The sequence below is a fragment of the Passer montanus genome, unplaced genomic scaffold (assembly GCF_014805655.1).
Source record: "Passer montanus isolate IOZ18808 unplaced genomic scaffold, ASM1480565v1 scaffold101, whole genome shotgun sequence".
NCBI lineage: Eukaryota > Metazoa > Chordata > Aves > Passeriformes > Passeridae > Passer > Passer montanus.
This window is the reverse complement of record NW_024356616.1, coordinates 1695792-1722011: the sequence shown is the minus strand read 5'-3', so window position 1 is coordinate 1722011 and position 26220 is coordinate 1695792. Positions and strand designations below refer to the sequence as shown.

Genomic DNA, 26220 nt, shown 5'->3' with positions numbered 1-26220 from the left:
GGCGGGGCGCGCCGGCGTCGCTGACGTCACCGCCCGGCGAATAGCAATAACGATCACCGCGATGAGGGGCGGAGTTATGATGATAGACAGCTGGCTGAGCCAATGGAAAACGGACACTGTTTCCCGCCCATTCTATGGCTCCGCCTCCTGTCGTGTTTGTGTGAGGGAGCCGGAGAGGAGGGGCCGGGCCGTGAGGGGAGCGCGGGGCTTGGCGGCTCCGGGGCTTCGCTCCTGCGGTAGCCCGGTCCTCCCTGGGGCTGAGAGGGGAGCCCGCCCGCGGACACCCAGCTCCGGTGCCGCTGACCCTCCGTGCGTGTGTCTGGGGCGGTACGGACGTAGCCCGGCGCTGCCCCGTAGGATGAGTGAGAAGGGCACGGGCGTGAGGTAACACGGAGCCCGCCGCCGGACCCTGAGAGACCGCAGGGTCTGTCAGTGCTGACGGCAGGGGTCGAGTGTGGCCAAAAAGCCCAAAAATTCACGGCGCTGCTGGGGGGAAGAGCGCGCCTTTTCCGAGCAAACATGTGAATAAAAACTGAGTTCCTCTGTGCCAAATGGAACGGGGCGAGCTGAGTTGGTAAATGGCACCGGGGGTTCGCGGGCAGGTGGCAGGGCAGCGTTCGGAGCTGGCGGTCCCGCACAGCCCGAGCCCCTCTGCCCGCGGCCATGGGGGTGCTGCCGGCCGTGCCTCAGTTTCCCTGGAGCAGCGGCCGCGGTGCCCGGCCCCGCACTGCACCCGCTCCTCGCCGCGCCGCCGGGGGCTCAGCGCGGCCCCAGCCCCGCTGCGGGCCGGCGAAGAGCGCGCCTTTTCCGAGCAAACATGTGAATAAAAACTGAGTTCCTCTGTGCCAAATGGAACGGGGCGAGCTGAGTTGGAGCGCGGCACCTGTTCCTGGTCCCATTCCTGGTCCCGTTCCTGATCCCCCGGCTGTCCCTCCGTGCCAGTTTCCCTGCACGGGGCAGGCCCGCGCAGCCCCCGCTGCAGCTGCCGGGCGGCTCAAGGCGGCCCCCCTCCCTGCCCCGGCCGCACGGCTGGGAGGAGCCCGAGGAAGAGGAGGAGGGTGACGGAGGCGACTGTGGGGTGCCCGCCCTGCCCCGTCAGTTTCCCCCCAGCACCGGGCGGGGGGCTCCGCGCATCCCCCGGGGAGGCTCGGGGTGCCCGCACCCCGCACGCCGCAGCTGCTCCCGGCACCCCGGGAGCGCCGCACCTGCCCCGGCAGCAACTGCCGCGGGCTGCGCCCCCCCGGCTCCATCCAGGGGCCCCTCCAGCTGTCCCCAGCTCCCCCGAGGCCGGCCGGGGGGAGCCGGAGCAGCTGCGGGGTGGGATGGGGCCGCGGATGGGGCCGGAGGAGCCGCTCCCCCGGCTGTCCCCGGGGGCTCGGGATGCAGAGGAGCCGCGGGCGCTCGGGGGTCGCGGCGGGCCCCGGTGGCGGTGACGGCGATGGCGGTGACGGCGGCTCATGCGCAGGCGGGTCCCCGCGTGTCCTCAGATGAGCCCGAGCCCGCAGGGAGCCGCAGCGCGGCGGGCGGGGGCTGCGGCAGCGCCGGTGGGGACACGGCACGGGCACGGCGGGACACGGCTGTGATGGCACCGCACCTGGCACGCACCAACCGCGCAGCCGTGTGCGTGGCACGCCAGCCTTTCGCATCTGTGCACGCACACCTGCCTGAGACATGGTGCGCACAGCGCGCACGGGCCACGCCGAACCGTGCCAGCCCTACACCCGCACACGGCAGGCAGCCATGCGGTGGCACAAATGCCTTACACGCACACAGCAGGCAGCCATGTGATGGCACAAATGCCTTACACACACACAGCAGGCAGCCATGTGATGGTACGCACTCCTTACACACACTTTACACATACACACCCACAGCAGGCAGCCATGTGCTGGCACAAATGCCTTACACACACTTTACACACACAGCAGGCAGCCATGCTGCCATACACTCACTTTACACACACCTTACACACGGAGATGTGATAGCGTGCACACCTCGCACACGCCCACACACACACGTTGCACTGTGCACACACCAGCCCGAGCTGTGACACAACACGCCTACGCCACGCCAATCCTCCTCCCTGCCCACCGCGCTGGTACCTCACACCCCCAGCTCCCCGTGGTCAGGGGATCCCCTCGGGACACCCCAATTCCCCGTGTGTGCCTTCAGGACACCCTGCACGTCCCCCTAACCCCGCAGGGTGACCACCCCAGCCCTCCCCACCCTCCAGGGCCCCCCACGGCACCCCCAAGGAGCAAGCCGGGCCCGGGCTGGTTTTCATTCACTTTTCCGCATACTTTATTTGTTACAAACATACAATTCTTTAAATATAGACTGTAAAACTCCATTTGCAAAAATCTGCTACGTCAGGAGTGCTCGGAGCAGGAGGAGTTCGTCGCGTCGGCCTCGTCTGCGCTAGTGGTAACACCCAGGACCTGCCTCCGGCCCCTGGAGCCGCCCCGCCGGCCGCAGGGAAGGGACACGGGGGCCCCGGCCCCCCCGGCCGCCTAAAGTGCAGGTTTGCTTTAGTTTTTGTTTTTCTTTCATTAAAAAAATAACAGGAATAAAACTTTCTTTTTTTTTTTTTTTCTCTCTCTTTTCGGCAAAGGGACGTCGTGGCGAGCGCTCGGGGAGGGAGGCGGCGCTCCCGGGATCTGCTGCTCCCAGAGGATCCGGGGCTCGGAGGAGGATCCAACATTCACAGGATCCAGTTCTCAGTGAGGATCCAACTCTCCGAGGAGGATCTGCTGCTTGGAGAAGAACCCAGCTCGAAGAGGAGGGTCTAGTGTTTGGAGGATCCAACTCTCAAGAGGATCCAGCTCTTGGAGGATCCAACTGGGAGGAGGATCTGGCTCCTGGAGGAGGATCTAGCACTCAGAGAAGGATCTGGAGCTCAGAGGACCCAGCTCTTGGAGGATCCAGTTCTTGAAGGACCCAGCTCTCCGAGGAGGATCGGGCACTCTGAGGATCCATCTTTCAGAGGATACAATTCTTGCAGGACCCAGCTGGCAGCACATCCAGCCCTGGGAGCGCGTGGCTCTTGGAGGAGGATCCAGCGCTCTCCCCAGCGATGCCGTCCCAGCCCCGTGTCTGCTCCCAGGCCAGAGCCCCGGGGCTGCAGGCTCCGTGCTCCTCCCGCCCGGATCTGCCTCGTCCCGCCAACGCCCAGCCCCGGCTCGGCGCGGCCCAGCCCCGGCGCCGCTGGCTCTACCGGCTCCGCGGGGATGAGGAGGGCGAGGAGGGCGATGGCCTCGCCCTGCAGGAACACCTGGGAGCATCCACGGAGCCCGCTGGGATTTCCCACTGGGAATACCTGCCGAGCTCCGTGGCGCACCGCCCTGCATAGCCCCAGTGCTCCCTCAGCTGCTTTGTTAAAATCTTTTCCAGTTTTTTTTTTTTTTTCTCCCCACTTTTTGCTTTTTTTATGAGAGGCCAGTGAGGGGCTGGGTTGGTTTTGTCACCGATGTGAGGAGCCGCCACTGGCACGGCCCCCCCAAACCACCCCCCACTGCCCCCAAATCGCCTGGAAACAAGGCAGGAGAATCCGAATTTTCTTTTGTATTTTTTAGGGCAAAAAGAACTGAAGCTGTTTGAACTTGCCCTGGAAGCACCACCCGCTCCAGACCCAGCCATTTGGGGTATTTTCCAGTGGGTTTTGGGGCTTTGTACAAGACTTCCAATGTTCTGTCTGTACAGCCATCATGGCGTTCTCCATCAGCCCCTCTGGGGCAGCAAAGCTGGAAGTACCAGGAATTCGGGATATTTTCCCCCTATGTGTGGATTAAAAATAAAATAAAATAAAAAAAAAGAAAGCAATTTGCCCATTTTCTACAGAATTCAACCCAAAACCCAACCGAATCTGAGCTATGTACACACAGCCATGTCTATACACACAGAGATGGGAAGGGGGTTCAGGGGAGATGCCGGCGTTGTCCCGCTTTCCTGGGAAACACCCAACGCCTCCTGGGGGGCTCCAAGAGAAAAAAAAACCCCAAAACTGCCCCCCAAGATCCCCTCCCCCATGGCCGCTCCTCTCGCTCCAGCTGGCACCTCAAATCCCCTTTTTTCCCCTATTTTATCTCATTTTGGCTGTTTTTTTCCGCTGTCTTCCCCCGATGTGCTCTGCTCTTCCCACCCAAATGGAGCTGTGGGAGGTTGTGTCCATGGATCCAGCGCTTCTCTGGCCGGGAAAGGCTCCCTGAGCCAACGCCGGGAGCTGCTTTTTTGGGTTTATTACTGGATTTTGGTGGTTTTGCCTTTTTTTTTTTTTTTTTCCTCTTCCATGTATTTCTAGCCAGCTCCCCAGAGCTGGGCCGGGCCGGCAGCGATTTTGCCGCTCTCCCAGAGTAGAAATAAGGCTAAATCACCGCAATTCAGCCAAAAGAAAGAAACCCAAAGGAATATATATATATTTTTATATATATATATATATATATATATCTCATCCTCTTCAAAAATAAAAGGAGAGGTCCCGCGGCTGGACGCCGGTGAGTCCCGCGGAGCTGGGAGCGTTTTCTTCCCCCCAAATCCGTCGTCGCCGTCGTGGTTTATGGTTTTTCTCCGTGGCAAAGAACACAGGACCAGGAGGATGGGTGGATACAGCAGGAATTCACCGGAAAGAGCTGCCTGAGGGTACAAAATACAGTACAGGACACATCGGCCATCGAGGAAGGACTATTGCTCCCGAGTGAGTGAGTGAGGGATCCGGGTCCTTTGCGACGGAGAAGGCTTAAAAACGGGATAAACGGAAGAAATTCGCTTTTAAAAATCCCTTTAAAAAGAGCGACGGCAGCGGGAGCGGCGGGAGCGGCGGGAGGGGGCCGGACGGACGGACGGACAGATGGACAGCGGCGTGGGGGGTCCCCCAGGGGTCTGCGGCTGTTCCTCACTTCCCAATAAATATGGAGAGAGGGAGATGCCGGATCCGTGGTAATAAATTAAGGAGGCAGCTGATTGGGCTCCCAAAAATGGATTAAAAGGGAAAAAAAAAAAAAAAAAAAAAAAAAAAGGAAAGTCCTACAAGTGGTGAAACCGTTGGAGAAGAAGAGGCAAAACTTTGGAATGAGAGCGATGGAGTTCAGAGTTATGGGAAAACGGGGTGAAAAACCGGAATTCTGTACAGGGCAGGACTGAGCTGAGGGAGTGAAAAAGAATTAAAAAAAAAAAAAAAAGACTATTTGAGAGTGGAAAAATGTGTTTAATAGGAGGTGGCTGGAGGGACCAGGCGGCGCCAGGGCCGGGCCCAGGGGGGCAAAAAAAGACAAAAGGAGGCAAAAAATAACAATAAACCTCCAAAATCCACCCCCAAGGTGCCGGGGCCGGGCGTGGCCACGGATTTGGGGCCGGAAAATCCAATTTGGGTGAAGCCAAGGGGCGGATTCCGGCGGGTCCTGGTGAAACGGGGCCGGAGGCGCCTTATTTGGAGAGAAGGGGAAGATGGTTCGCCCCGTCGAGTTTTTCCTTGTGCTTTGTGCCGGCGCCTCCCCCTTCCCGGCGGGAAACGGGGAGGGGGGGGGAAAAACGGTCAGAAATCGGCAAAACCGAGGAAATCTTCCCTAATTGTCAGGGAGCCGCCAGCTCGGGGCGGGTTCCAGTTCGGGCGCCTGGAGTTTGCATCCCGGGAAGAAAAAAAAACAAAAAAACACCAAAAAAACCCAAAAACCAAAAAGAAACCCCCCCAAAAAAGACTCGTGGAAAGAGAAAAATAGGAAAAAAAAGAAAAAAAAAAAAGGAAAATGAAGGGAAAATCACAAGCCGAGGGAACGGCCGTTGGTCCAAGGTGCCTCCGCTGCCCCCCCCGCCCCCGGCGCTGCCGCCGCCGCTCGGCCCCGGGGCCCCGGCGTGCTGGTTTGGGTGGGGGGCACCGGGAGGGGAGGGGGCTGCGGGTGACCCCCGTCCCCCCCCAAAGCAGCGAGTCCTGGGGTGCGGGGGTCCCACGGTGGGAGCCGGGGAGGGGCCGGGGGTGGGCAGCGGCACGGTCGGGCCGGTTTCTCTCTCTCCGGTGGCGGCAGGAGGGGGGGGGCGCGGGGGGCTCGGGGACCCCCGTGCCCCACCGCTGCTGGGGGGGGCTCGGGGACCCCTTCGTCCCGTTGCTGGGAGCGGAGACCCGGGGGGGCTTTGGAGACCCCTTCACCCCGTCGCTGGGAGGGGGCAGGGGGGCTCAGGGACCCCTCGGCCCCGTCGCTGTTGTGGGGAGGGGGCTCAGGGGACCCCCGTGCCCCGTCGCTGGGAGGGGGGATCGGGGACCCGCTCGCCCCGGGGCTCGGGGGGGGTGGTGGGGGGCCGGCGTCGGGGTCGAGGGCCCCAAAAAACACACGCGGAAAGAAAAAAATAGGAAAAAAAAAAAAAAAAAAAAAGGAAAATGAAGGGAAAATCACAAGCCGAGGGAACGGCCGTTGGTCCAAGGTGCCTCCGCTGCCCCCCCCGCCCCCGGCGCTGCCGCCGCCGCTCGGCCCCGGGGCCCCGGCGTGCTGGTTTGGGTGGGGGGCACCGGGAGGGGAGGGGGCTGCGGGTGACCCCCGTCCCCCCCCAAAGCAGCGAGTCCTGGGGTGCGGGGGTCCCACGGTGGGAGCCGGGGAGGGGCCGGGGGTGGGCAGCGGCACGGTCGGGCCGGTTTCTCTCTCTCCGGTGGCGGCAGGAGGGGGGGGGGCGCGGCCCCGTGCCCCGTCGCTGGGAGGGGGGATCGGGGACCCGCTCGCCCCGGGGCTCGGGGGGGGTGGTGGGGGGCCGGCGTCGGGGTCGAGGGCTGGGGGGATCGATCGGCTCAGTCGTCGTCCACGTCGTCGCCGTCGGAGTCGTCACCGGCGCCGCTGCCGCTGCCGGGTCCCGGCGGGCCGGCGCGCCGGTCGTAGAGCTTGTCCCGCTGGCGCTCCTGGATGTCGCGCATCTCCTCGGCGTAGCGGCAGAAGGCGCCGCCGAACTTGGCCCAGGCCTTGTAGGGCACGGTGATGGCGTTGCGGTAGGACGGCTTCACCTCGCTGACCCGCAGGAACACGCCGTACTTGTTGCAGCCCACGTCGAAGAAGAAGCGCTTGGAGTCCACGGTGATGGACGTGCCCTCGGGCAGCTCCCCGTAGAGCCCCCCGCCGCCCGGGCCGCCGCCGCCGGGGCCGCCCAGCTCGTCCTCCTCGCCGCCGTAGTCGTCGATGAGCTTGGCCAGGGCGTCGCGGAACTCGATGAGGCCCTGCGCGGGCAGCGCGATGGTCTGGCCGCTCTGCAGCCCCGGCGGGCCGCCCGCGAACCCCCCCGGGCCGCCGGGGCCGCGGTTCACGGTCTGGCGGATGCGCAGGAAGCGCCCGCGCTGGTTCTCCTTCAGATCCATGTAGTACTTGCGGTTCTCCCGCACCAGGAACTCGCTCTTGAGGGCGCGGCGGGGCCCGGCGCCGTCCTCGCCCGGCGGCCCCGCGGCCTGCGCCAGCTGCTCGGGGCTGGACGGGCCCAGCTGCGCGTAGTGCTCGATGAAGTCGCCCAGGTAGTCGCGGAACTCGGCGGCCACGGCCATGGAGAGCGTCAGGCGGCTCTTGGAGGCCACGCCCCGGAGCCCCCCCCTCCCCGCCAATGGCATCGCTCCGAGTCGCGCCCCCAGCTGTCAGTCAGCGCCGCCACGCCTCCCATTGGTCGCTGGGTCGGGGCCCCGCCCCGCAGCCCCCTCCCCTCCATTGAGCGCAGCGCTCCGCTGCCGGGCTGTCAGTCACGGCCGCAGCCGGCTCCTATTGGTCAATGCGGCCGAGGGCCCCGCCCACCCCGGCTGTCAGTCACGAGCGCCTGCAGCTCCTATTGGTCCCATAAGCCCCGCCCCCAGCTCCTCCCCCCATTGAGCAGATTCCCGCCCTTCCCGGCTGTCAGTCACAGCCTCCCGCAGCCCCCATTGGCCCGCCATGCCCGAAGCCCCACCCCCAGCTGTCTCTCACCGCCCCCATTGGCCGGTGAGGCTCACAGCCCCGCCCCCTCTGGCTGGGGATGCATGACGTCATGGCCAGCCAGCGTGACATCACGGATGACATCATGGCTGGTCAGCGGCACTGGGGCCATACTTTGGATGGGCAACCTCCGACCCGAACCCTGAGCTGGGCCTGGAGGGCAGAACCCGCCGGAACCTTCCAGAACCTGCTGGAACCCTCCAGAACCCGGCCGGCCCCCGGGCTGGGCTGAGCTGCCCGAGGGGACTCCCCCAGTCCGGTCCGTGGCCGCCCCCACGGGACACCCTGGGCCGCCCCTGGCCCCGGTGGTCTCTCCCCGTCCCCCCGAGGGAGGCGCAGGGCGGGATCGGCACCCAGGGGTGACCCCGTGGGACAGGCCAGCACAGCCCGAGGGGACAAACAGCCCCTGAGTGTGTGTGGGGGGGGGCTGTGGGACCCTCCCCGCCTCCCGGAGCCCAGAGGGGACACAGCACCCACGGGACCCCCCCGGCGCAGAGGCACGGTGAGGAGGGGTCCCCCCACCCCAAGCAGCGCCCCTCAGAGCCCCCCGCCCCCTCCCCAGCCACGGGGACCCCCCCAGCACAGACACAGCCAGGCTCTCACACAACCTCTTTATGGGGGGAGCTGGGGGTCAGCGGGACCCGGCCCCCGAGCGGGGTGGGGGTCCCAGAGCCCCTGGGGGGGCGGTTTTGGGGCGGGGGGCCCTCAGTGGGGCAGCTCGTGCGGGATCAGTTTGTAGTGGGCGCCGCAGGAGGGGCAGCGCTGGGCCTCGCCCTTGTGCAGCCAGAACCAAACCACGTAGCTGTTGTCCTCCTCACCTGGGGGACGGGGACAGCGTGGGACAGGGGACAGGGACAGGGGGATGAGGGGACATGCATGGCGGAGAGGGACAAAGGGACACGGACAGCGTGGGACAGGGGACAGGGACAGGGGGACAGGGACAGGGGGACAAGGAGGGACAGCGTGGGACAGGGGGACACGCATGGCGGAGAGGGACAAAGGGACACGGACAGCGTGGGACAGAGCACAAGGACAGAAGGGGACAGACAAACGGACAAGGGGACAGGAACAGACACACAAACAGTGCGGGCAGGCACGGGTGGGAGGACGGACACAGGGACAGGGGGATGGACGACAAAGGGACACGGACAGCGTGGGACAGAGCACAAGGACAGAACGGGACAGACAAACGGTCAAGGGCACAGGAACAGGTGGGACGTCGGACACGGGGACAGGGGGATGGATGGACACAGGGACACAGAGACGGACAGACACAGGGATGGACACACGGATAACAAAGGGACAGACACGGGGGTGGTCAGACACGGGCACAGACAGACACGGGGACAGACTGACACAGGGATGGACACACAGGCGCGGGGGTGGTCGCTCCCCCCCGCTCTCCCCCCGCCTCCCCGCTCCCCCGTCCCCGCTCACCGGGCACGCCGAGGTGGCGGGCGGGCGCGGCGCGGGCGGTGGCCGCGGGCAGGAGCCGCAGGGCCGCGCTCACCCGCAGTAACCTTGAGGCCATGGCGGCGAGACTGGCGGCTCTTCCGGCGCGGGCGGAAGCGGAAGTGACGCCGGGCGGGACGGCGGGAGCGGCAGAGGCAGCGGCGCGCCACCACCGGGGCCACGCCCACAGCCACCGAGCCACGCCCCCGATGGCCCCGCCCCCGTGAATGACCCCGCCCCTATCGGTGGTCCCGCCCCTGTGAATGGCCACGCCCCCGTGAATGACCACGCCCTGTCGGTGGCCCCGCCCCTGCCGGTGGCCCCGCCTCTCCTGTGGTGGCCACGCCCTTTTATGTGGCCACGCCCCCAGAGCGGGTCCGGTGGTCCCGGGGGGGGCTGAGGTTTGGGATGGGAGATGGGACCCGAGGGGACAGGGACACTGAGGGGACAATGGCACTGAGGGGACAGGGACACTCTGGGGACAGCCCTGGGGACGGGGACACTGTGGGGACGGGGACAGTCTGGGGGGACGGGGACATTCTAGGGAAGGGACACTCTGGGGACAGGGACAGCCCTGGGGACAGGGACACCCTGGGGACAGGGACACCCTGAAGGCACAGGGACAATTCTGGGGACAGGGACACTCTGGGGGGACGGGGACACTGAGGGGACAGGGACAGTTCTGGGGGGACAGGGACATTCTAGGGAAGGGACACTCCGGGGACAGGGACAGCCCTGGGGACAGGGACACTCTAGGGACAGGGATGCCCTGGGGGGACAAGGACACTGCGGGGGGACAGGGACAATGTGGGGGGACAGGGACACTGGGGACAGCCCTGGGGACAAGGACACTGAGGGGACAGGGACAATCCTGGGGGGACAGGGACACTGGGGACAGCCCTGGGGACAAGGACACTGAGGGGACAGGGACAATCCTGGGGGGACAGGGACACTGCGGGGTCAGGGACAGCCCTGGAGACAGGGACACTGGGCACAGCGACAATGTCCCCGGGCCCTGGCCATGGGCCACCTCGGCACTGAGGGGGCACTGGGGGCACCCTGGAGGTGACAGCGACACCCCCGGGGGCGCAGCGCCATGTCCCCGGGCTGCGGGACCCCCGCCCCCGCGCTCCGTGCCTCAGTTTCCCCCCCGCGCTGCTTACTCACGGCCATCGATGCCATCGATCCCCGGCCGGGGGGGCACACGGGAGCCTCCCCCCCCGGTGCCACCGGCCCGCTGCCACCGCCACACCCGCGGCTGCTGCGGGGGCGCGCCCGAACCCCCTCCCCAAAAAAAACCCAACCCCAAAAAAAACCCCAAAAGTTTCTTTGGGAAAGTGCAGAAACCACGGCAGGGCCGGGCGCCAGCGGAGGAGGAGGAGGAGGAGGAGGAGGAAGGGGAGGAGGGCAGGACGGGCACGGGCAGCAGCGGGCGCGCTCCCGCAGCTCCGCAGAGCCCCGCCGGCTTTGGGGGACCCCCGGTGCCCCCCCCGGTGCCCCCCGGTGCCCCCGGGGCCATGGGCATCCAGGGCATGGAGCTGTGCGCCGTGGCCGTGCTCATCCTCCTCTTCATCGCCGTGCTCAAGCAGTTCGGCATCCTGGAGCCCATCTCCGCCGAAGGTACCCCCTCCCCGCCGCCCCCAGCCCCAATTAGCCACGGTTATTAATTAATTAGGGCTAATTAATGAGGGTTCCGCGAGCTCCCCGGGCAGCGCGAGCGGGGTTTGGGGTTGGGGGGAAGGACGGAGGGGGATTGGGGCTGGGGGGAGAGGGCAGGGACCCCCAACCCCCCCTGCAGCCCCTCCGGGAGGGGGGACCCCCGAGAGCGCCCCAAAATAGCGGGAATGGGGACCCCCACCCCAAAACACCGGGAATGGAGACCCCCACCCCCGAGAGCGCCCCAAAACCTGGGAATGGGGACCCCCACCCCAAAACACCCGGGATGGGGGGACCCCCCAGGACCGCCCCAAAATACCGGGGATGGAGATCCTCACCCCCAAATATCAGGGACGGGGACCCCCAGAGACCCCCCCAAACACCCGGGGATGGGGACCCCCACCCCAAAACACGCAGGCTGGGGACCCCCATCCCCAAGACCTCCCCCCCCCCCCGTGAACCCCCAGGAGGGACCCCCAGTGACCCCCAAACCTCCCCAGGGTGGGCCGGGAGGGCTCTGAGCTGGCACTGACCCCAAGCAGCCCCCCGAGGTGGGGGTCGCGACCCCCAAACCCCCTGAGATTGAGCACAGGGACCCCCCCAAAGCCCCCCCGAGCCCCCTCACACCCCGAGCCGGGGGTCTCCCCCGGGAACGCTCCGGGCTCGCGGCCCCGTCCCAAAAATCGCTGAGCAGGGGCTCCCCGGGCTGCAATTATTAATGAAGCATCATTTATTAATTACCTTCCGGCCGAGAGGCGGCTCGGGAACGTTCGGAGCCCCGGGACCGACACCCGCCGTGGCCGGGGGCACCGGGGGTCCCTAAGGGGGTCTTTGGGGCGCAGGGGGGGGTCGCTAAGGGGGTCTTTGGGGTTTTTTTGGGGGAAGGGGCGTCCCAAAGGGGTTTTCCCTGGTGGATTTGGGGTACAGGGGTGTCTCTAAAGGGGTCTTTGGGGATTTGGGGCACAGAAGGGGTCCCTAAGGGGGTTTTTCCCGGTGGGTTTGGGGTGCAGGGGGGTCCCTAAGGGGGTCTTTGGGAGTTTAGGGTACACGGGGAGTCTCTAAGGGGTTTTTCCCCGAGTGGGTTTGAGGTGCAGAGGGTCTCTAAAGGGGTCTTTGGGTGTTTTGGGGCACAGGGGGTTTCCCTAAGGGTTTTTTTCCCGGTGGGTTTGGGGTGCAGGGGGATCTCTAAGGGGGTCTTTGGGTGTTTTGGGGCGCAGGAGGGGTCCCTAAGGTGTTTTTCCAGGTGGATTTGAGGTGCAGGAGTGTCCCTAAGTGGCTATTTGTGGTTTTGGGGCGCAGGGGGGGGGTCCCTAAAGGGTTTTTCCAGGTGGGTTTGAGGTGCAGGGGTGTCCCTAGGTGGGTCTTTGGGTGTTTTGGGGCGCAGGGGGGGTCCCTAAGGGTTTCTTTCCCGGTGGGTTTGGGGTGCAGGGGGACCTCTAAGGGGGTCTTGGGGTGTTTTGGGGCGCAGGGGGGGTCCCTAAGGGTTTCTTTCCCGGTGGGTTTGGGGTGCAGGGGGACCTCTAAGGGGGTCTTGGGGTGTTTTGGGGCGCAGGGGGGGTCCCTAAGGGTTTCTTTCCCGGTGGGTTTGGGGTGCAGGGGGACCTCTAAGGGGGTCTTGGGGTGTTTTGGGGCGCAGGGGGGGTCCCTAAGGGGTTTTTCCCGGGGTCTCCCCCCGCAGACAGCATCGACGCCGACGTGGAGCTGCCGAGCGCCCGGCACCACCCCGAGGAGCTGGAGCAGCTGCTGGCTCGCACCAAGTTCACCAAGGCCGAGCTGCAGTCGCTCTACCGAGGCTTCAAGAGCGTGAGTCGGGGGTCCCCGCGCCCCCCGACCCGCGGCTCCCCGCGGCCCCCGCGGTCACCGGCGCCGCTCCCTTGGCAGGAATGCCCCGGCGGGCTCGTGGATGAGGAGACCTTCACGCTCATCTACTCGCGCTTCTTCCCCCAAGGCGGTGAGTCGGGGGTCCCCAGAGCCCCGGGGAGGGGGACGGGGGGGACAGCGGGGTGTCACGGTGCCGCCCCCGCAGACGCCAGCTCCTACGCCCACTTCTTGTTCGACGCCTTCGACGCCGGCCGCAACGGGGCTCTGCGCTTCCAGGTGGGAATTCCGGGTGGGAACGGCGCTGCCAGCAGCGTGATTCATCACATCCTTCCTCCCCCTCCTCCTCCTCCTCCTCGCCCTCCTCTCCCCTCCCCGGCTGCGGCCGGGCTCTCCGGGATAAAAATACCGGGATCAATAGGGGCTGAAGTGCCTGGGGCGGCGCGGGATCGGGGCGGGGGGCGCGGCCGGGGTGCGGTGAGGGTCCCTCCCGCCGCCCCCCCGCAGGATTTCGCCGTGGGGCTCTCGGTGCTGCTGCGGGGCACGGAGCAGCAGAAGCTCAGGTGGACCTTCGACCTCTACGACGTGAACAAGGACGGCTGCGTCAGCAAGGAGGTGACACCTGGGGACACTGTGGGGGGGTGGGGACGGGCAGAGGGGGGGCTGCCAGCGCGCTGTGTGCCCCCCCAGGACATGCTGCAGATCATGAAGGCCATCTATGCCATGATGGGCCGCTGCAGCGAGCCCGCCGCGCCCGCCCTGCACGTGGAGCTGTTCTTCCAGGTGAGGCTGTCCCCAGGCCAGGCTGTCCCCAGGCCAGGCTGTCCCCGTGTCCCCAGGGCCACCCCCGGGGCCGCCCCGCTGAGCCCCGGCCCCGCTGCCTTGCAGAAGATGGACAGGAACGGGGACGGCGTGGTGACCTTCGAGGAGTTCCTGGCTGCGTGCCAGGAGGTGAGTGCCCTCCTCCTCCTCCTCCTCATCTCCTCCTCATCCTCCTCTTCCTCATCAGCAGAGCAGGGACGTGGCGGGACAGGCATTGAACTGGGGCTGGAGAAGGATTCGGGCAGGCAGGAGGGGGCGAGTGCGGGACGCTGGGGACAGGGAAAGGGTGACAAGAGGAGGGGGCTCACAGGGGGGTCTCCGGTGTCTCTCCCCCCCACCCAGGACAAGGACATCATGAGCTCCATGCAGATCTTCCACAGCGTGCTCTAGAGCTTTGGGCAAACAGGAGGCAGGAGAAACGCAGCACGTGGCTCCCGGGACAGGACCAGGACCAGGACCAGGAGGATGCCACCAGAGCCCCCCGGGCACGGTGCTGCCACCGCCAGCCTGACCCCTTCTGGGGGGCTGAGCCTCCCCTTGAGAGACCCCCACCCCCGGCGGTGCAGGGACTGGCACGGCACAAACCCCACCCAGGGGGGACCCCGGGGCGTGGGGACCCCCAGAGATGGGACCCCCGGGTGGGGTCTCCGTGTGGCAGCCGTGGATGGAGCCCCCAAACACCGACCCAGAGCACAGCCCCTGCTGCCCCAGCCGCGCGGGGAGGGGGTTTTGTAAATAAACAAACGGTGACGGTTCAGGGCTGAAAGGGAGTCGGGGGGCGTGAGAGGGGCGCGGTGCCCGGCCCCTGCCCTGCTCCGGTCCCCTCTCCCAGCCTGTGTCCCGTTCCCAGTCCCATTCCCGTTCCCAGTTCCCAATCCCGGTCCCGTTCCCAGTCCCATTCCCCTTACCCTTCTCATTCCTGTTCCCTTTCCCTCTCCCGGTCTCGTTCCCGTTCTCTCTCCCATGCTCGGTCCCGTTCCCAGTCCCATTCCTGTTCCCTCTCCTATTCCCTCTCCCGGTCCCGTTCCCGTTCCCTCTCCTATTCCCGTTCCCTTTCCCACTCCCAGTCACGTTCCCAGTCCCGTTCCCCCTCTCATTCCCGTTCCCATTCCCGGTCCCGGTCTCGTTCCCTCTCCCGTTCCCGTTCCCGTTCCCTCTCCTATTCCCGTTCCCTTTCCCACTCCCAGTCACGTTCCCAGTCCCGTTCCCCCTCTCATTCCCGTTCCCTTTCCCGGTCCCGTTCCCATTCCCGGTCCCGTTCCCGTTCCCTCTCTCATTCCCATTCCCGTTCCCGTTCCCTCTCTCATTCCCGTTCCCGTTCCCGTTCCCGTTCCCATTCCCGGTCCCGTTCCCGGTCCCGTTCTCTCTCCCATGCCCATTCCCGTTCCCGGTCCCGTTCCCTCTCTCATTCCCGTTCCCGGTCCCGTTCCCGCGGCCCCGCCCCCTGCACCCTCTCCTCTCATTGGCTCCCATTGAAAATTTGGCCCCGCCCCCCGCGCACTCCCATTGGGCGGCCCGAACGGGCGGGGCCTTCACGTCACGCGGCACGTGACAGGGGCGGGGCCCGCAGCGCCCCCTGGCGGAGCGGGGGAGCGGCCGTGTGTGAGACCCCCGGGACTTGGGGGGGCGGGAACGGGGGGGACCCCGGGAACGGGGGGGACCCCTGGGAACAGGGAATGCCCGGGAACGGGGGGGACCTCCGGGATCGGGGGTGTCTGGGAACGGGGGATAACCCTGGGAACGGGGAGGACCCTCGGGAATGGGGGGGTCCGGGAACGGGGGGGATCCCTGGGAACGGGGAGGATCCCCGGGAATGGGGGGGATCCGGGAATGGGGGATACCCCGGGGATCGGGGGGGACCTCCGAGATCGGGGGTGTCTGGGGACGGGGGGAACCCTGGGAACGCAGAATGCCCGGGATCGGGGGGATCTGGGATCGGGGGGATCCCCTAGATTGGGGCTGGGGGGATTCTGGGGTCGCTGGAGAATCCCTTGCGACCGGACTGAGCGGGCGAGAAATGGGGGGGCACCCCCGGGACCGAGCGGGGCGGGGGGCGCACCCCGGGGGGTTGCGGGGGTCCCCCCGGGGCCGGGATCAGCCGAGCCCCGCCGCAGGGGATGCTGCGGCTGCTGCGGTTCCGGGGGGCCGCGGGCGGGGGGCCCCGGCTGGGGCTGGAGGCGGCGCCCGGGGGGGACCTGGTGGATCTGAGCGCGGCGGAGCCCGAGCTGCCCCGATCCATGCGGGACTTCCTGGAGATGGGACCCCGCGGGCTGGAGCTCGCCCAGAGGTGGGTGAGGCCGAGGGGGACCCCCAAAGTTGGGGGACCCCCAAAGGTGGGTGCTGCAAATCTCGCTCCCCCCCCCCCAGCTCTTTTGGGGGAGCCACCAAAAGGAAAGGGAGCCCCAAAATCGGGGGCATCCCCACAGGAGCGGCCACCCAAAGTGGGTGACCTCCAAGAGCTGTCCCCCCAAATGGGCACTCCAAATCAGGGTGACCCCCCATGATGTGAGACCCCCCCCAAGACAGCCTGACCCCAGCCTGTGTGTCCCCTCAGCTGTGGGTATCCCTAAAAGGAGCCCCTAAAATGCAGCTGCAGCCCCCCCAGAGGCGCCCCCAGGGCGGGTGATGCCCCCGTGTCCCCCCAGAGCGCTGCAGTCGGGGCGGCACCGCGTGCCCCGGGGGGCGGCACGGCTGCTGGCCCCGCTGGGGGACCCCCAGAAGGTGATCTGCGTGGGGCTCAACTACCACGACCACTGCCGGGAGCAGGCTGCCAGCGTGCCCCGGGAGCCCCTCATCTTCAGCAAGTTCCCCAGCGCCATCGCCGGCCCCTTCGATGACATCGTGCACCCCCAGGACACCAGCGTGGGTACCCCGGTGTCCCCCCCAGCCCCGGGAGAGCCCCCCGGGATGGCGCTCCCAGCCCTGCTGTCCCCGCAGGAGCTGGACTGGGAGGTGGAGCTGGCGGCTGTCATCGGGAAGAGGGGGCGGCACATCCAGGTACCCCTGCCCGCCTCGGGGGTGTCCCCTGCGAGTGTCCCCTGGGTGTCCCCGCCCCTGGGAGTGTCCCCTGGGTGTCCCCCGAGTGTCCTCTGGGTGTCCCCTGAGTGTCCCCGCCTCGAGGGCTCCCTGGGAGTGTCCCCTGGGAGTCCCCACATCGGGGAATGTCCCCAGGGTGTCCCCTGGGTGTCCCCGCCTCGGGGAGTGTCCCCTGGGTGTCCCCGCCTCGGGGAATGCCCCCTGCGAGTGTCCCCTGAGTGTCCCCTGGGTGTTTCCCTGGGTGTCCCCGCCTCAGGGGCTCCCTGGGAGTGTCCCCTGGGTGTCCCCACCTCGGGGAATGTCCCCTGCGAGTGTCCCCTGAGTGTCCCCTGGGTGCTTCCCTGGGTGTCCCCGCCTCGGGGGCTCCCTGGGAGTGTCCCCTGAGCGTGTCCCCGCTGTCCCCAGGAGGAGGTGGCCCTGGAGCACGTGCTGGGCTACACGGTGGCCAACGACGTGAGCGCCCGGGACTGGCAGATGCGGCGCAACGGGCGGCAGTGGCTGCTGGGGAAAACCTTCGACACCTTCTGTCCCCTGGGGCCGGCCATTGTCACCAAGGAGGCGGTGCCAGGTGGGGCGGGGGTGGCACCCTGACCCTTCCTCAGCCGCTGCCCCCGTGGTTTTCCCCGCGCGGGGGTCACGGTGGCACTGTCCCCGTGTCACCTGCAGACGTGCACAAGCTGTGGATCCGCTGCAGCGTCAACGGGCAGCGCATGCAGGACAGCAACACCCAGCACCTCATTTTTGGGGTGCCCGCCCTGGTCGCCTGGGTGTCCCGGTAGGAACGGGGGGCCTAGGGACCCCCAAAGCCCCGGGGGCCGTGGCTGACAGCCCCTGTGTCCCCCAGGTTTGTCACGCTGGTGCCTGGGGACATCCTGCTGACGGGCACCCCTGCGGGAGTGGGGGTCTTTCGGAAACCGCCCGTTTTCCTCAAGGTGAGGGGAAATGGGGGCTCAGGGGGGGGGACACGGTGCAGCCCAGTGGGGACAGGTGCCACCGTGTCCCCTCCTTGCAGCGCGGTGACGAGGTGCAGTGTGAGATTGAGGAGCTGGGCAGCATCTGCAACAGGGTGGTGTGATGGTGGCACCCCAGGTCCCAGCGCCCCCCACCCCGGGTCAATAAATCCAGGAGCCTTTGGGTCACTGTGCCCGTTTATGGGTCTGGGGGCTACAGCTGGGTGAACTGGTGGATGAAGGCTGCCAGTTTCTCCCGGTTGGAAGCAGACTGGAAAGGCTGGGAGAGCTGCAGGGCGGGTCCCGTGGGGGTCTGCAGCTCCTCCAGCACCTGGGGGGGCACAGGGAGGTCAGGAGGGGACGGAGAGGGGGGCAGCACAATGTTGGGGGGCTGGGGGAGCCGTGCTTACCCCCATGTCCTTGAAACTCTGCAGGGAGCTCAGGGCCAGGCTCCTGTCAGGATACCCTGTGGGGAGAGAGACCCCCAGATGCCAGCTCTCAGGAACCCTCAGCTGGGTTTGGGGGTCACTAAAAGCAGGACCCCCCCCCTCTTTTTGACTCACCATCCTCATCCTCAGCCAGGAATTCCAGCAGCGCCTCCACGTAGTCTTCCTCTGCAGTGGGGAGGGGGAGTCAGATCCTGTGCCTCAGTGGTCCCAGGGAGTCCCAAGGGGTTCCCCACGTTGGGGGGAGGTCCTACCGGGCTGGGGCCAGGGGGGTCTCTGCAGGAACTGCACGGCCCGGCCGTAGGTCTGCAGCACGGGGCTCAGCAGGCGGCAGAGGAAGAGGAGGAAGCCGGGGAAGCCCTGGGGCTCACGGAGCTGTGGGGGGGGACACACAGCCAGATTTGGGGGAGATCACCCTCCCCACAGCCTGGGGGCCAGCGGGGGGACCCCCGGTACCTTGTAGCACTGCTTGGGGACGCCGTGCTCGCCGTCACTGTCGCTGTCATCGCTGAAGAAGCCCAGGGACTGTCCCCGCCAGGAGCGGCGGCGCGGGGCCACGTCACAGCCCCAGCGCTCGCTGTCCACCTAGGGACAGCAGGCTGTCACCTCACCCCGCTGCCACCCTGCCCCTGTGCCCCACCAGGGGTCCCGCGGCGTCACCCACCTCCTCCTCCTCCTCCAGCAGCCCCCCGAGGATGAGCTTGTCCAGGATGTGCAGGCTGTGGCAGTCGGGAGGCTGGCAGGGCTGGGGGCACAGCAAGGGGGTGGCAGGCCAGCCCCGTGTGCCCACCCGGAGCCCCAGCAGGGCTGGGGATGGCATGCCAGCCCCGTGTGCCCACCTGGAGCCCCAGCAGGGTGGGGGGCAGCAGCTGCAGCAGCTCCAGGATCTTCTGGAGCAGCTCGGCCCGGCTCAGCACGATCCTGGTGGGGCTGGAGGGCGGCCCCACGATTGGCAGCACCTCCAGCAGCAGGGCACGGATGGCACAGGCTGATGGGACAGGGGTGTCACCTGCCCTGGAGTCACTGAACCCCCCCATCCCCATTCCCCAGTGTCAATAAGCCCCTGTGTGCCCAATGTCCCCAATGCCACCGAATCCCCAATATCACCAATCTCCCTGGCACCACCCACCTGCTGCCCCAAATCCCGCTGCCATCAACCCCCACGACACAAACCCCACCCCTGGTGCTCTCCGGGCTGCAGCCACCACCCCTTCACCCATTCCCCCAGTGTCTCTGCTCCCCGGTGCCACCGGTGTCCCCCTGTCCCCGCTCACCTCCCGCGGCCTCCCCGGCCAGGTGGTGCCGGACCCCGCCCGCCAGCCGGCCCAGCCGTGCCCGGGCCGAGGCCTCGGGGGGCCCGGGAATGGCCCTGGGGGGCTGCAGCAGCCGCAGGCTGTGCCCCACCAGCGCCCGCAGCTGCCCCGAGAAGCCCACGGCCCGGCCCCGCAGCAGCAGCTGCTCCAGCAGCTCCGAGAAATCCCACATCAGCCGGGGCAGCAGCACAGCCTGGGACACAGGGAGGCTGCTTCAGGGGAGGGATTCCCACTGGGAATGCTGCTCCGAGGGGAGGGGATGGAAGCCTTCCGCGCCCGCAGCTGCCCCGAGAAGCCCACGGCCCGGCCCCGCAGCAGCAGCTGCTCCAGCAGCTCCGAGAAATCCCACATCAGCCGGGGCAGCAGCACAGCCTGGGACACAGGGAGGCTGCTTCAGGGGAGGGATTCCCACTGGGAATGCTGCTTGAGGGGATTCCCACTGGGAATGCTGCTCCCAGGGGAGGGGATGGAAGCCTTCTCCCACCTCCTGGTGCCTGTGGAGCAGCAGCGCCGCGGTGATTCCCACGGCCGTGACGGCAGAGCAGGCTCTGGAATCTGCAGGGGGGGGAGAGGCACTCGTTATCCAGGGGGGATCAACCTCCAGCCCGTTCCCGAGCAGGGAACACCGTCCCAAGGGAGGCAGGGACCCCCTCACCGCTCAGGGCGTGCAGCCCCAGCGCCGTCACCAAAATCTGCTCTTCGCTCCCCAAACTGGGACTCGGAGCCCCCACGGTGCCCACGTCCAGTGGGCTGGGAAGGCAGGAAGAGAGGGGTGAGGAGAGAGCCAGGAGCAGAGATCCAGGGGGAAAATTCAGCTCCTCACCTGCTGCCCAGGATGGTGGGAAGCAGCAGCTGCTCTGGACGATTCCCGGTGAGGATTGGCCCCACCAGGTTGTTGTCCACAAATTCCTGGGAATGAGGATGAAGGAGCCCGTGGGTGCCCACAGCCCTCAGCACCTGGAGCTCACCCAGGGCTGGGAGGAGCACAGATTCCCCCGGGATGGATTCCAGATCCCCCCAGGCAGCCCAAACCCCACCAAGAGCCTCCCAGTGCTGGATGGATGCAGGGATCTGCCGTACCCGTAAGGAGAAGGGCTGAGAGAAATCCACCTGGGCACAGCCACGGTGCTGGCAGCTCAGCAGGGCCTGGAATGCTGCCCGGAGACAGGAGCCGACCCCGAGGGGCTGAGGGGGCTGCCAGGCATGGCATGGAGGGATCAGCAGCACATTTGGGGGATGCCACTCCCCAGGGATGCTCCCGGAGATCTGGGCTACGCCGCTCCCTAGGGACCGTGCTTCCCAGAGGTTTTGGGGAACACTGATCCCCAAGGGACAGCGCCAGCGATTTGGGGGGGGACCCCCTGAGCCCCTCTCACCGCTCCACCCCTCTCCACTCTGCCAGGAGCCAGGTCGTAGGCGATGCCCACCGGGAGCAGCAGCACGTCGGGCACGGCGCCGTCGCGCAGCGCCCGCAGCAGGCGCAGCAGCCAGCGCCGCGCGGGCTCCGCCAGCCGCAGGGCGGCCCAGGGCTCCTCCAGGAACAGCACCAGCGGCTGCCGGCCCCGCAGCACCTCCTGCACGTACTGGGGAGAGGCTGGGAGTGCTGGGAGCTGCCAGCACAATCCAGAGGGGATTTTCAGCCCAAGCTGCGCTTACCGCGTCCAGCACAGCCCCAGGGAGCCCCTCATCCTGGTCGCTCCGTGCCGGTGACATTCCTGAAGGCAGGAAAATCCCTCCCAGGCGTTGCAGCAGGGATCTGGCGAGGCAAGGACAGCGTGGGCAATGCCTGCACGGCCCTGGGTGCCCGGGGAGCACCCCAGGGTGCTGCCTCACCGCAGGCCAGGGCTGGTGCCGGCGCTCACGGCCACCCGGGGCAGCCCGATGCCCTGGGACAGGAGCAGGAAGGACAGCAGGGGCCCGTCCACCAGGGACTGGTGGCTGCACAGGAACACCAGCGGCACCTCGGGCTGCAGGCAAGGCATGCTGGGGTGAGTTGCTGGCGGTGGAAGGGGCTGGGAGGGCCCGGCGGGGCTGCCTACCGTCCTGGCAGCTCGCAGCACCATCTCCAGCTGCCCCCGGTGCAGCTGCACGCCCAGGAACAGGCGGGTCAGGAGCTTGGGGAGCAGCCAGTGGCACAGCCTGTGGGGAAACTGGGAATGAAGAACCCTGCCGGGGATGGGGCTTCCCCAAACCCTCCCTGCCTCAGTTTCCCCCTGCTCAAAATTCCTGCTTTTACCACATGTGAAAGGCTGTGTGTGATGAGACATCCTCCTTTCCACTGGCATCGGGAATCCTGCATTCCCTCCACCTTCCTGTCCCACTTTGGGATCCCAAAATGCTCTTACTCCCAGGGGAACACCTGCCCTTTAATGGCTCAAAAGTACTCTTTATTCCCACTGGATCAGACAAGCAATGAAGCCCTGGATTCCCAGCTGTCAGTGATGGAACGGGGAAAAGAAAATGAAAGTTTTCTCTGCTTCCCTCCCTCCTGTGAGGCTTGGATTTTCCCACCCAGCTCCTCAGAAGGAATTGGGAGAATGGAACTAGAGAGGACCTGGAGGGCAGCCAGCCAAAGGATCTGTGTGCAGCCAAAGGATCCCAAAATATCCCCCAAAAGGCTCCCAGGAAAGCACCCAATGGACTTATGAGCATCCCCCCAAAATCCCAGAATGCCCCAAAAAGGACCCCAGGAAACCACCCAACGGATCCATGTGCATCCCCCCAAACCCCAAAAGGATCTGTGTCCACCCCCCAAGAGAATTTCCCCGGAAGATGCGTGACCTCAGCAGCAGAGGGGAGAGCGGGGCCTGGATTTCCCTCAGGATCTGGCAGATCTCCTCCTTGCGGGATCCCTCGTCCCCTCCAGAGCCAGGCTCCCGGCTGGAGGCAGCATCCTGCACCCTGAGGGGGAGAGCAGGGCAGGGGGAGCCCCCAGCACCCACGTGTTGGGGTGCAGAGAGCTGGGCTCCAAAGGGATGGGCAGGGATGGCCCCGGCTGCTCCCGCCCACCTCCTGCTGCTGCAGACCCGCGCCAGGAGCTCCCCGGCGCTCTCTGCTGGAATCTTCCACTCCCAGGCTGCCAGGAACCCACAGACCCTCCGGACCAGCCAGCCCCGGAACCTGGAGGGGACACACGGTGACATCCTGGCCGGGAGGGGGGGTTCCCACCAGGATCAGAGCCCCCCAGCCTGCCCCTCTGCCAGATTCAGGACATTGCTCCCCATTTCACAGCTGAGGCATGAATTGATGCTTCAGGCTGCCCAGCAGGAAGGAAAGCTGGGATTCAAACCTGGGATTCCCAAATCACAGAAATTTCCCAATCTAGCCCCAAATGTGCACTGAGGGCAGGGTGGGAGGGAGCTGTGGGACATCCCAGAGCATGCAGGAAGGGCTGGAGTGGGACAGGGGAACTGCATTCCCTGTGATCCCAATGGATTCTTCCAAGGGTTCCAAAGGTGAAACTGGGAACATTTGGAACTGAATGGAGGACAATGACCCAACTTCAGATGGAGAAAAGCAAAAAACAGATAATCCAGGGATTGCTGTCTAAAGGGGAATGGAGCTAAAGCAATCTGGCACCTCAAAAATGAAAATATCTGAAATGGCTCTGTGGCAGCTCCTGCCCAGAGGAAAAGGGGGGATAACCACAATTTTGCCTTTCCCGGTATTTTTCCTTCCAGAGGGAAGTGGCTGTTTTCCCTTTTCCCTGTGAGCCAAGAGAAGAACAACCCTCCACCTCCCTGTTCTTCCCACCCAGACTCCAAACAAAGGCACGACCCCAAATCCCCAATCCCATGAGTGGAGCACATCCCAAACCCTCGGAAGCGCCACTTCCACCCTCCCAAAACTGATTGACGAGCTTGGTTTGTGATAACGACAAACCAGGGAGGATGGAGGGGGCTTCCCACAGGCACTGTGGTGAAATATTTGGGGGAAGAAGTGGTTGTGCAGGTGTTTTCTGCACAGAGCTCCTCCCTGCTCACCGCGTGTCCGCCTCCGTCAGGCGGCTGGCATCGCGGAACCCCAGCGCGGCCAGGTCCTCGGGGTAGAATCCATCCTGGCAGGAAAAAGGGAATAAACCCCTAACAAACCCCTGTCGGAAGCCAGGACATCTCTCTGGATGCCCTGGATGTCTCAAAGCCCTGGCAGGGGCTCGCAGACCCTGGCAGGAAGCCAAAGACACCTGGAAATTCGATCTTAATTCACGGAGCAAATTGCCAGCCTTATATAAAGAATTACAGGCCACAAAAGTTTAAGTAGCATGGTAGTAGCAATCACAAGGTGAAGGGAAAAACTTTGGAGCACTGTACAGAGGGGTTTTGTATGTTGAACAGCTGACCCCGACAAACCCCTGCAGGTGCAGACCCCTCCCCAGCACCCCAAAGTGTCCTACCCAGCTCCTGGGGGTGCAGGTCTGGCAGCAGCGCCCCGAAACCGGCCGGTGGTACTTGCCCAGGAAGGGGATGAACACTTCCAGCTTCGGGCCCGAGCGGCCGCTCCACGTTTGGATCTGAGCAGGGAAAGGAAAAGGGGAAGGGGCGTCGGGGAATGCCAAATGTGGGTGGGAACACCCCAAAACACGCTTGTGGTGTGGGCAAGGAATAAGGGAATTTTAGCTGGGAGAAGCTGGTGGCACTTTTGGGTGACTGTGTGGACCTGGATCAACCTGGTGTAGGGGAACTAACCTGGCTGTGGGAGATCAGCACCCTGGCACTGGGTATTCCCTCCCTCAAAGACACAGATCCCATGGGATTAACCCAAATCCAGTGGGATCAGCTGGGAAATATGGGCCTGGGGGGGCTCAGTGGGATGTGGGGAGACCCCAGACCCCTCATCAGCCCTTCCCATCCCCACCTCCAGAGTCAGGGGGATTCCAATTCCTTGGCCCCCAAATCGGGATCCCCCTTCCCTTCTGAGGGGTGGGGCTAATAACAAATTTCATTTTCTAAAAAAAGAAGGGAAAAAAAGAAAAGTAAATTTGGTTTAAAATGTAGCAGGGGAGAAGAAAAGAGGGGGAAAATGAGAAGACCCCAGTATGATTTTGGAGAGGATTCACGAGGGACAGGCTGGTGGCACAGAGGGTCCCTGTGGTGTCACATACCTTGGGGGGTGTCATGGCTGGGGGGACACCCCCAAACTGGGGAGAAGAAGAGGCACTGGTGCTCGAGGGTCCTGGGATAAATCCTGCAGACACAAAAAAACTCCTATGGAATTGGGGGTGGTTGAGGGGGTTACACACCCCACACTGACCCCTCACATCTCACATCCCCTACAGGGAATTTGGGGGGTTACTCACCCCACATTCCCTACAGAATTTGAGGGGTTACACACCACATCCCCTACAGGATTTGAAGGGTTACACACCCCATATCCCATACAGGATTTGAGGGGTTACTCACCCCACAGTGACCCCTCACACCCCACATTCCCTGCACAATTTCGGGGGTTACTCCCCCCACACTGACCCCTCACACCCCCTACAGGGAATTTGGGGGGGTTATACACCCCACACTGACCCCTCACATCTCACATCCCCTACAGGGAATTTGGGGTGTTACTCCCCCCACAGTGACCCCTCACACCCCCCATTCCCTGCACAATTTCGGGGGTTACTCCCCCCACAGTGACCCCTCACACCCCACATTCCCTGCACGATTTGAGGGGTTACTCACCCCACATTTCCTACAGGGAATTTGGGGTGTTACTCCCCCCACACTGACCCCTCACACCCCACATTTCCTACATGGAATTTGGGGTGTTACTCCCCCCACACTGACCCCTCACACCCCACATTCCCTGCACGATTTGAGGGGTTACTCACGCCCCATTTCATACAGGGGATTTGGGTGGTTACTCCCCCCACAGTGACCCCTCACACCCCACATCCCCTACAGGGAATTTGGGGTGTTCCTCCCCCCACACTGACCCCTCACACCCCACATGCCCTACAGGGAATTTGGGGTGTTACTCCCTCCACACTGACCCCTCACACCCCACATTCCCTGCAGGATTTGAGGACTTGCCCCTGCACACCCTCAGGGCCCGCCAGGCCCAGGTGTGGGGCAGCACCCCGGCACAGCCCCACAGGAACCCCCTGGCCCGGCCCCACGCCCGGCTCGGCCCGGGGGATGAGCCCGGGGGATGGCAGCCCCCGGCCCCTCCACGGCCCCGGGACAGCCCCCGGCCCCTCCACAGCCCCCAGCCCCACCACGGCCCCGGCCCGGGACAGCCCCCGGCCCCTCCACGGGTCCCGGTCACCTCTGGGCTCCCAGCACCGCTGCGGACACCGGGGCAGCCCCGCCGTGCGCTCCCGGCCTGTCCCTGTCCCCGTCCCTGTGCCCGTCCCCTCAGGGCCAGCAGCCCCGGTGTCCCCGGCCCCCGGTGTCCCCGGCCCCCGGTGTCCCCGGCCCCAGCCTCCGAAGCCCCGGGGCTGCAGCGGCCTGGGAAGGCCCAAAGGGCCCCGGTTCACCTGCGGAGGGGCGGGGGCCTCGCACCTCCGGGACCACTGCCTGGAAAGGGGGAAACAAAGGGAAAGGAGGGGAGAAAGAGGCAAAAGGCAAACAAACAAACTAGGAAAAGGGTGGTGGAGCCTTTTTCCCTCCTTTTTTTTCCCTCCTTTTTTTTCGCTCCTTTTTTCCTTGTCCTTTCTATTTCTTTCTTGGTTTTTCCCACCTCCTTTTTTCTTGTCCCATTGCTTTTATTCTCCTTTTTTACCATCCTTTCTTTTTCCCTTTTCTCTCATCGTTTCTATCCCCCCCTTATTCCAGATACCACTCCCAAATGTGTTCCCACTGGTGCAAGACTG

At 65.3% G+C, this 26220-nt stretch overlaps 5 protein-coding genes and 1 long non-coding RNA gene across 11 annotated transcripts; 3 read left to right on the top strand and 3 right to left on the bottom strand.

Annotated features, from left to right (window-relative positions):
• The first annotated feature begins 81 nt into the window (after positions 1 to 81).
• Positions 82 to 5000, top strand: LOC120505005 (collagen alpha-1(I) chain-like). Of its 2 annotated transcripts, XM_039715080.1 has the most exons (3): positions 82 to 792; positions 873 to 1784; positions 1827 to 5000. In XM_039715080.1, the coding sequence occupies exons 1-3, from the start codon at positions 579 to 581 to the stop codon at positions 2048 to 2050; spliced, it is 1350 nt and encodes a 449-aa protein (XP_039571014.1). In that variant the 5' UTR covers positions 82 to 578; the 3' UTR covers positions 2051 to 5000. The 2 variants fall into 2 exon arrangements, with proteins under 2 accessions (XP_039571014.1, XP_039571004.1); XM_039715070.1 differs by having other exon boundaries at positions 873 to 5000.
• Positions 2278 to 7567, bottom strand: PURB (purine rich element binding protein B). Its single transcript, XM_039715616.1, has 2 exons — positions 6680 to 7567; positions 2278 to 6235 (listed from the first exon to the last, which is right to left on the bottom strand). Exon 1 carries the CDS (start codon positions 7565 to 7567, stop codon positions 6767 to 6769), a length of 801 nt encoding a protein of 266 aa, XP_039571550.1. The 3' UTR covers positions 2278 to 6235; positions 6680 to 6766.
• Positions 7568 to 9391: 1824 nt separating this feature from the next.
• On the bottom strand, positions 9392 to 10669 carry LOC120505081. The gene is made up of 2 exons (XR_005628166.1): positions 10542 to 10669; positions 9392 to 9631 (listed from the first exon to the last, which is right to left on the bottom strand). It is a non-coding gene; the product is annotated as an uncharacterized LOC120505081 (long non-coding RNA).
• LOC120504972 (calsenilin-like) lies at positions 10226 to 14702 on the top strand. 4 transcript variants are annotated; one of them, XM_039714998.1, is made up of 8 exons: positions 10226 to 10994; positions 12709 to 12833; positions 12912 to 12981; positions 13057 to 13127; positions 13356 to 13463; positions 13539 to 13631; positions 13737 to 13799; positions 14013 to 14060. In XM_039714998.1, exons 1-8 carry the CDS (start codon positions 10550 to 10552, stop codon positions 14058 to 14060), a joined length of 1023 nt encoding a protein of 340 aa, XP_039570932.1. In that variant the 5' UTR covers positions 10226 to 10549. The 4 variants fall into 4 exon arrangements, with proteins under 4 accessions (XP_039570932.1, XP_039570907.1, XP_039570922.1 ...); XM_039714973.1 differs by having other exon boundaries at positions 13057 to 13463; positions 13589 to 13631; positions 14013 to 14702; XM_039714988.1 differs by having other exon boundaries at positions 12912 to 13127.
• A 526-nt stretch (positions 14703 to 15228) lies between these two features.
• FAHD2A (fumarylacetoacetate hydrolase domain containing 2A) lies at positions 15229 to 17845 on the top strand. 2 transcript variants are annotated; one of them, XM_039715192.1, is made up of 8 exons: positions 15229 to 15272; positions 15785 to 15957; positions 16316 to 16532; positions 16608 to 16667; positions 17112 to 17274; positions 17373 to 17481; positions 17551 to 17638; positions 17719 to 17845. In XM_039715192.1, exons 2-8 carry the CDS (start codon positions 15788 to 15790, stop codon positions 17779 to 17781), a joined length of 870 nt encoding a protein of 289 aa, XP_039571126.1. In that variant the 5' UTR covers positions 15229 to 15272; positions 15785 to 15787; the 3' UTR covers positions 17782 to 17845. The 2 variants fall into 2 exon arrangements, with proteins under 2 accessions (XP_039571126.1, XP_039571115.1); XM_039715181.1 differs by lacking the exon at positions 15229 to 15272 and having other exon boundaries at positions 15572 to 15957.
• Positions 17840 to 26132, bottom strand: GPAT2 (glycerol-3-phosphate acyltransferase 2, mitochondrial). Its single transcript, XM_039715603.1, has 24 exons — positions 26088 to 26132; positions 25885 to 25924; positions 25674 to 25748; positions 24517 to 24599; positions 23809 to 23925; positions 23399 to 23472; positions 22425 to 22535; positions 22197 to 22316; positions 21455 to 21554; positions 21249 to 21382; positions 21072 to 21171; positions 20792 to 20998; positions 20496 to 20609; positions 20239 to 20324; positions 20071 to 20165; positions 19900 to 19970; positions 19377 to 19608; positions 18942 to 19090; positions 18767 to 18847; positions 18559 to 18687; positions 18357 to 18477; positions 18220 to 18270; positions 18067 to 18122; positions 17840 to 17987 (listed from the first exon to the last, which is right to left on the bottom strand). Exons 1-24 carry the CDS (start codon positions 26130 to 26132, stop codon positions 17871 to 17873), a joined length of 2508 nt encoding a protein of 835 aa, XP_039571537.1. The 3' UTR covers positions 17840 to 17870.
• Positions 26133 to 26220: the final 88 nt, after the last annotated feature.